This window comes from Mus pahari, chromosome 5 (assembly GCF_900095145.1).
Source record: "Mus pahari chromosome 5, PAHARI_EIJ_v1.1, whole genome shotgun sequence".
Classification (NCBI taxonomy): Eukaryota; Metazoa; Chordata; class Mammalia; order Rodentia; family Muridae; genus Mus; species Mus pahari.
Window position 1 is genome coordinate 1,007,453 of NC_034594.1, and position 8,623 is coordinate 1,016,075.

At 42.1% G+C, this 8,623-nt stretch overlaps 1 protein-coding gene across 3 annotated transcripts in view; it reads left to right on the plus strand.

Moving 5' to 3' along the window:
• The first annotated feature begins 3,904 nt into the window (after positions 1-3,904).
• The window catches only part of Tfap2b (transcription factor AP-2 beta), a 30,002-nt gene continuing 25,283 nt past the window's right edge, over positions 3,905-8,623 (plus strand). For 2 of the 3 annotated variants that reach the window (XM_021197616.1, XM_021197615.1), the window contains exon 1: positions 3,905-4,245. In XM_021197616.1, coding sequence (XP_021053275.1) covers positions 4,165-4,245 — 81 coding nt within the window. In that variant the 5' untranslated portion in view covers positions 3,905-4,164. Of the gene's footprint in view, positions 4,246-6,876; positions 7,386-8,623 lie in introns of those variants that run through there. The other variant, XM_029538860.1, reaches the window with a different exon arrangement.

Sequence of the window (8,623 nt, forward strand, 5' to 3'; positions counted from 1 at the left end):
TTCTATCTGTCTGTCTGTCTTGCTTGCTTTCTTCCTGTCTGTCTGCCTGCTTGCTTTCTTTCTCTTTCTTTCTTTCTTTCTTTCTTTCTTTCTTTCTTTCTTTCTTTCTTTCTTTTTCCTTCCTTTCCTCTTTCTTTTTTTATTCTCTTCTTTCTCTTTTGTCTATTTGTAAATACAGGATAAAAATAATTCTGGAAAACATAAATAATTCAAAATTGTTCTCTTTCTGGTTTCCAAAGGAACAACCAGTCTGTGGGGAGTGTGTTAAGTACATGATGGGAAAACCAAAGTTAACAATGCCCATGTCCACTTCACCACACTGGCAGGAACAGTGCTTTCCTGAGACTCAGAGAAGTATTTTGAGACTGTGACCAAAGTTTAAATGGTGTGCAAAGTTGTTTGCAGCTAATGTATTCATCAATAAGCATTAATTGAACTGCAACAATTCCCAAATTATAGCTTAATACATGGGACTTCAGATTGTTAAATATGTTTCATTCTTGAATGAGAGATGTCAGGGATTGATTAATCTCAAGGACAATTGTACTAGTTTTCAGGTGTTTTCATCTTTTATTGTTGTTGTATTTAGAGAAGATAAAAAAGAAAAAGCCAAAGATAAGATAATGTAATGGGGACATTAAAGGGTACAGACGATTTTCTGTAAGAGAGCCAACGTGAGGAATGGGTTGTAGTGAAAGAGAGTAAGTAAGTTGGAATTAGATTTTTAGAAGGAAGAAAGGAGCAAGAGGACTAAACATTGATGAGATTTAACATTTTAAAAAGTCACAAACCTATTCCAAAAACTACCACCAGAGGTCTCCATGCTAGGGGAGTTTGCTTTGAAGCCCTGATTCTTTATTGGACATTACCTGAAAAGGAGGTGGGGTTAATAACTCACCTCTTTGTAGTAATAAGCTGCAGTAAGTATGCGTAACGGGAATGTGTGAGTGTGCCGATCCAGATTATCCCCAGAGCGCTCTCACCCAAAGAGCATTTACACAGAAAAATAAATCTATTGATGAGAATGCCCGTTTTACACAGTTTCCCTTAGAAATTCAAAACCCTGTCTCATCTTCGCATTTGTGTTTATTTGAACTTGTGAGAGAATTTTTTGAGAGTTATGAATAGGAGATGATGTGAAAATAAATAGAATGGAACAAGAGAAAATTCTCCATTTAGGAATCTTTTCTTCAGACGTTCGGTTAATTTGTACATTTCTGAAGTGCTAAAACTTTAGAGTATTTCTAAAGTTAATGGGTGTGGTAAGAAGTAGATGGACAAAATACTCTTAGTCATAAAACGGTTTTCAAGAACCAAGAAAGGGGAGGGATGCTTAAAAAAATAAAGAAGAAATTGAGCTGCTAGTTGTCATTTGAATCTTCAAAATTCCTACAGAGGGCGGTGTTGCCTGTTCAATGAAGGAGGGAACGGTCCCTGGGAAAGATTTGTGGCAAAATAGCTGGGATTTTTCACAAAATGCCACATCGAAGAATTAACAAGGATTTCTATTATCAGTATGCATTTCTTCGGATAGTTACCCATGTATGTATGTATGCACATATTTTAGGTTTGTTTTGTTTTTAATGAAGTCGGACTTATTTTTAATGTTTTGTAAAGTACTTAGATATTTTTAACAAATACTAAGTACGTTCCTACATATAAATAAATATACTATACATATATAATATATGTATATATGTATGTGTATATAGTATTAAGAGTTTTTAAAACACAAGTGAAAATTTGAAATTCTACATAAATGAGACTTCAAAACAGCCATGCTAGACACTATATTACCTACTTAAATAGTTTTATAAGTAAAATTATATCATCAGTTTAATTTGGTTTTAGTAAATGTTAAAGTTTATCTCAAATTAATCAATGATATACTCCAAAGTGATTTTAAAACATGAATAAACGCACTTAGAGAAAAATGGAAGTTTTTTCCAAGTGCTTTTTGGTTTGGGTTAAGGTTATCTTTAGACAAAACCTATCAGTTAAAGATTAAAAAGAGGGATGTAAACTATCTTGTTAATAAGTTTGTGTCTGGGGGACTTTTAATTTCCAAATCTATAACACCTATCTTTCAAATTACCAAGCAGAGGTTGACTTAGTGAAAGGGTATGGAATCCACTTTAAGTCCTTCCACACGACGACATTAAGAAGAACAATTTCCTGTCTCCTAACCATCTCTGGTGGGAGACATATCTGCTGACTCTGGAAGACTAGCCTGGTTCTGTGTGGTTTAAGAATATTTTCTTTTTAGTGTGGGGGGGGGAGAAGAAGGGGGGAAGGAAGAAAAGAATAGAAGGAGATCTAAAGAGAAAGAAGGAAAGAAGGGAGAGGGAGGGGGAAGGGAGGAAAGGGTTGGAAGAAGGAGGAAAGGAAAAGGAAGAAAAGAAATCCAATAGGGAATAGAGAAAAAGCTGTGTTTTTCAAGTTCTGCCTGAATCACCCCGCATTTCCTTCATTTGACTTACAGTAAATTAATAATGATAACAGCAACAATAATAGATCTACAGGACTGTTCGTTGTGAGGTAGAAGTCCTCAGCTTGGCTGTTAGGAGCCACTGTCTTCCTCCTAGTCTATCTGAAGCCTTCTCCTACTGTCCGAGCCTCTGAGCCTCCGATCCTGCCAGAGCTCTAGAGTGCACAGGAGTTTAAAGACAATCTCCCTTTACAGATTCACCCTCATCAGGTTTAATAACTTCCAGCCCAAATTACCCCAACCCTCCTCATTCCCTCCTGTCATTTATTTTCTGCCCCAGGGGCCAAGATCTTCTTCAGTGCCTCCCCACTAGCTCCAGGGAACCTTCTGAGAACCCAGAAAGGGAGGGAAGATGGGGAGGAGAGGGAGCTAGTGAATATAGAATTCCTCATGAAATTAAAAAGAAAAAAAAAAAACAACTGTGCCTTACTTGAGGTTAGGTTCGCGATTAAACTTTGTACTTGTTGTTATTTATGCTTTTGAAAATAATTTTTAAAAAACTAAACTTCAAAAATCATATATTCAAAAGAAAATCTACCCCAAAGAAAAATGGCCAAACAATATTTGCTCTTGTATATCTTAAAACATTTCCCACTGTTTCCTTAAACAGTACAAACCTTAAACCTTCTCAAAGATTTGGGTGTCCATGTCTCAAATCTACCAGATTAAAATCACAAATTACAGGCAATAAACCCAAATACAAAATGTTCTATACCCCTGTTTAAGGTCTCAAGATTAACATTGGGTGCTTTGTTGTTTCCAACATGTAAAGGGAAAAAAAAAACTTAATAAAATGGAGACTCCAGGCAAACAGAAAGACACCAAGGAACCACTAAAAATATATAACAATCCCTAAAGCAACAAGCAATATAGATTGCAGGGTCCACAAGATATTCAAGTTTCCAAATGTGTTAGGCAAAATTAGTAAAGTATCAGAAATCACTGTGGAAATAGTTGTGTTGTTGTTCCACAATGATAGATACTTTTATAAGGTTGCATCAATAGAGAAAAATAACTCAAAGTCAAAAGATCTAGTGGTGTTTTTTAATGTTCCCCTAAATATACAAGGATAGGAAAACAGTTTTTAAAATCTCAGTAATGATGCAAAAAAAAAAAAAAAAACAACCTATGTAGAAAATTTGGGGGCTGATGTGCCTGGTTTCCCATTGTCAATTATTAAAATACTTTAGTTAGTGGCTGCAATGATTCGCCATTTTCAAAACAGATTTTTAATGTATCTATTTATATTACTCGTTTTGAACCACTATATTCCCTTTAAATGCACGGTTAGTCTGTGGATTCTGTGACCCAGAGGTGTTTATGTAACTAAAGTGGCTATCTGCGTGTAAATTCGTGTTTATGATTTTTTATAATATATGTGTGTATGTGTATGTGTATGTGTGTGTGTGCGCGCGCGCGCGTGTGTGTCTGTGTCTGTGTGTGTGTGTGTGTGTGTGTGTGTGTGTGTATGCGTGCGCGTTGTATCTAAGTCCTCTGTGCAATAATGTTTTTCTGTCTGCTGAGGCTTACTTCTCCAGCCTATTGTTTGAGACAACAGATATAAGTTGCGATGGGAGAGGAGCGTCGGATTTGGTGTGTATCCCCCATTTCCAATTATAGATGGATCATTACAGACAGCGGAGTCCTGAGAAACCAGACATCTGCTCCTCACATGAATGCACTCACCTCCTAGAGACCAGGCTGCGATCATGCTCTGGAAACTCGTGGAGAATGTCAAGTACGAAGACATCTATGAGGTGAGCGGACACCCCAGATGCATTTTAGAGCTTTGGAGGTAGAAAACTGGAGCTTCTTTGACACTCCAGCTGATATATTTTAAGCTATTTACTATTAGGTTTCTGGTCGGATTTCTGAGGTTTCTTTAAGTTTTCTAAGGCTGGCTCTAGGAGACTTCGCTCTCCAGAAAGGGAACTTTTAAGGTTGGAATGTGACAAGTTTAATTTAGGAGCTATTTTTCTTTTCCTTTTTATTTTTTCTTTCTCTCCGGCTCTCTCCTCCCCCTTGTAGGCTCTGGTAGGTAATGTCGAGCCACGGAATTTAGGCAGACAGTCAGGGAAAAACAATCTCCCCTCATTTTGAGTAAGCCTCACTCCGACTCGGACTTTAATTTTTGCTTTTTAAACTTTTAATGAATTTTTCTGAAATCGGTAACCAACGTATGCAGGTAGATATCTAGGGAGAGCGAGGGGAAAGGAGGGGTGTATGAACAAATCCAGTACAGAATGGGGAGAGAGCGCGGTTTGTTATTTTTGTTTTGTCGTATTTTTTTCTTTGCGGGTCAGTGGTTCCAAGCAGAGATGGCAGCCGCCAGCGTGTGGGCATTTTTAACGAAGCCTGCCCACACTTCGCGCTACCGGCTACCGGTCCCCAGGCAAGCGCTTCCCTCCCGTGCTTTGCTCTCCGCCTTGTCGGACGCCACCGGGAGCTTCCGGAGTCCGCGTCCAGCGAGGCTGTCCGGCTGCCCTCCCAGCTGGCGGGCGAGGGGAAGCCGCCCGGCTGGGGACGGATGCAGGATCCCGCGCCACAGCCCAGGAGTTGGGGAGCTGAGCTCAAGAGGAAAGGAAAGTAAGGCTCAAGGGGACATCGAGAGAGGGAAGGCAGACTCCGAAGCTTCAAGAAATCTGAGGATCAGAAAAAAAAAGAAAAAAAAAAAAAAAAGCGAAAGGGGGTTAGTGAAGAGGGAGGCAGAGGCGGGGGTGGGGAAAAAGTTGGAAAGCTACCCGCAGCAGCAGAGCAGCACGAGGCTGGGCCACGGGGCAGAGGTGGACAACCCAGACTCAGTAAGGGGTCCTGAAAGAAATCTGAACTGTGAGCCTTGTTGGTGTTGGGACAGCCCGGCGGGGTTAGCCTTGCTCAGGAATGAGACAGGCGCTAGCTCTGTCCCTACCGCTCTTAGTTGGGTCCCGATGTATGGCCGCGACTCCTTAGGTTTTCTGGGTAGAGCGGCTAGAGCCAGTGCCCGGGGTCCCCCAGATCTACCATTCTTACGACCTCATTTAGAGGTAAATGAGAAAGTGAGAAAGAAGAGAGGGAAAGTAGAAGAAAAGGAAGTCAAGAAGAAAATGAGAGACAGGAAATGGGAGAGAGAGAGAGAGAGAGAGAGAGAGAGAGAGAGAGAGAGAGATTGATTTTCTTCTTTCTCGGGTGACCTCGGGTTTCGCCTTCCTCTTTGTGGTAGTGTACTGAGGAACCGCGCCTCCCCGCCTGGTGGGATCCAGCGTCCTTTTATTCCTAACAGGCGGGATTATGTTCAAGTGTAGGGCGTTAAACTATCCTTAAGAGTACATCGCCCATAGTAAACATAGCACTGGAGTAGCTGGAGCCCCGGTGGAAATAGCTCTGTGTATACATAGAGGGATACACAGATACTAATCAGTGTGGTGCTAGTTCTTTGCTTATGAAAAAATAAAGGGCTAAATGGGAAATGAGGAAGGGCTAGGCGGGGAAGGGAGCAGAGAAGAGTGAAAGTGGGAAGGGAGAAGAGAAATGGGGAGGGAGAGAAAAAAGGAGAGGGGGAGAGGGAAAAATAGGAGGGAGGGTGAGAGAAGGGCCAGAAGGTGGGTAGGAGAGAGAGCAGAGGAGAGTAAGCTTCGGGGAGAGAGGGTAGAGTGACTTGCTCCTGGCTGCCGAAATTTTCAGCTGGAAAGCCCCGAGAACCCGCACCCAGCGTGGTAGAAGGAGCGTATTTCAGTCTGGACTATGGTTGAAGTTTAACAGAAATGGCAGTCAGGCCAGTCGAACGGGTTCCTGCTACATCCCTAAAGATTTTCTGTTGCCCCTGGCTTTGCCTGGAAAGGATACCTTTAGTGTGCTTGAAGACCGATCATATAGATTTTTAAATCTGGGTTTTAAAAATTGCAGGCTGTAAGCACTAAAGAGAAAAAGGCTGCATTGTGTTCAAAAAGTCTCCATCTCTCCTACATTCTTCGAAAACAAAACAAAAAACAAACAAACAGAAAAAAACAAAAAATACACAACTTGGTCTTCTGCATTCAGAAAAAGTAGGTGTAGCTCACAGTAAACACGCGTAAACAAACAGGCCCACCCATTTTACTCCCCCCCCCACACACACACACCAAAAGATCAGGCAGTGCCTTTCTAGTTCGCTTTTTTAATCTACACACCAAGCACCCAAGACTACCACCTCCTCCCTCCCTGTTGGGAAAGTTTTCCTCTCTATTCAAGAACACCTACATTCTCCGGGAGACCTCAGCACTTGTTCCTGCACACTGCCGAATCCAAAGAGCAGAGGCTGCCTTACAAGAGCAAGAGTGTGTCCCCGCTCAGTTAATTGAAGTTCTGCCTCTTTCCTGCACAACTTTCCCCCCAGTCTGCCTCCGCCAGCCCCCTCGTCTGATTACATCTAGTAATTCTCCACTGAATGAACGTCATTTACAATAGTGGAGGAGCTCTGAGCTCGCTGCTGCTTCACGCTCCATTTGTCCTCCATTCTCCCTTTAAAGTACTCGTGTAATATTAATAGTCATGAATATCAATTATTATGAGGCGGTGTAGGCAAGCAGAGGGAGGAAGGGGCGCCTGAGCAGTCTGAGCCCAGCTTTGGGTGGAAGAGGACTGTTTCTGGAGCCCCAAAGAACCCAGCAGAAAAAAAGAGGCCAAAAAGACAGTAAGAGACAGAGACGGATGAGCAGGTCTGCCTGTCTGTGACAGGCACCTCCAATCTTCTTGGAGGGGGAATTTTTTTTTTTTTTTTTTTTTTGATGGCTTGTCCTGGAAACATCTCAAGCCCAGCTCCTGTGTCCAGCTTGCTTCTCTGCTGGACTCCTTGATTATTTTTTTTTTGAAAATTCATTGTTATTTTGAGCAGTAACCAGGCTTTTTTTTCCAGATGTTAGTCCACACCTATTCATCCATGGTGAGTTTGGATTCCTGTTGTACCAGAAGTGCATGCCTTCTCCTCTCACCGTCTCTGCCTCTGCCTCTGCCTCTGCCTCTGTCTCTGTCTCTCTCTGTCTCTCTCTGTCTCTGTCTCTCTCTCTCTCTGTGTGTGTGTGTGTGTGTGTGTGTGTGTGTGTGTGTGTGTGTCCCTTCTCTTCCCTGTCTTCCTTCTTAGTGCCTTCCGCTTGGTAATTTAGCACCATAATTGGTAGAGGCTGCAGCCACTTCTCTCTGCTTTGTGCATTCCCTGTCTGAGCTCCTGGAGTAAGCTGGGAGGGGTGAGGCTGAAGCGGGAAAACTTTTTTGTCAGTGAAGTTTGGAAATGTAGATGGCTGTTTCTACAGAAAGAACCAGGGGGACTTTACTGTGTGCCATTCTCATGAAGGATAGGTGAGAGACTTAAAAGCGTCCTGCTTTTCCCCGGAGAGGGGTGAAAGTATGGTGTGGGAGTTATTTCTTTCTCCCACAATTTCTGCTCCTTATTTTAACACCCGGAGTAGAATAGCATGGGAGATGGAAAGCAAGCTTAGAAATAACCCCTGCAAACCACAACTCAATTTAACGTGGGCTTAGGGTTTGAGATCAGAGGAGATCTGTTTCAATCAAACACCAAGTTATTTAATTCCTCTTGGGGAGGGAGCGTAGCTGGAAGCTCAGATCATGCAGATTCCGCCCTGCTCTGGGAATCTCTGGCTTGTGTGAGCCCCAGGGCCAGGGATGGCAGAAGTTAGTTTTTCAACCAGCCCAGCATCACAGCTATTAGCCAGTTTCATTTGGTGTGATTTGGATCTCCAAAAAAGTAGGGGCAAGAAACACTTAGAAAAGCAAACACCAACTTTAAGTCCTCCTTTTTTTTTTTTTTTAATCAAGGCTTTAAGTTATCTCTGTCTACATACACTTTCTCCTCTTTTCCCTTTTGCCTGCTTAGCACTATCAAAAGATGCCTCTAGACTGGGTAGTGGGTGAACTTCCTATTTCTGTTATTGTTAAGTCTCTTGAAGCTTCCCAGTGTGGAACTATTGACATTTTACCATGTGGCCCTAAGTCAGCATGGGCTCTAACTAAGATGTAGCTTCTTGCTGCTTTTCTTCTCCCAGAAAAGTTGTACAGAAACCGAACTTCTCTTCTCTTCTCTTCTCTTCTCTTCTCTTCTCTTCTCTTCTCTTCTCTTCTCTTCTCTTCTCTTCTCTTCTCTTCTCCTCTCCTCTCCTCTCC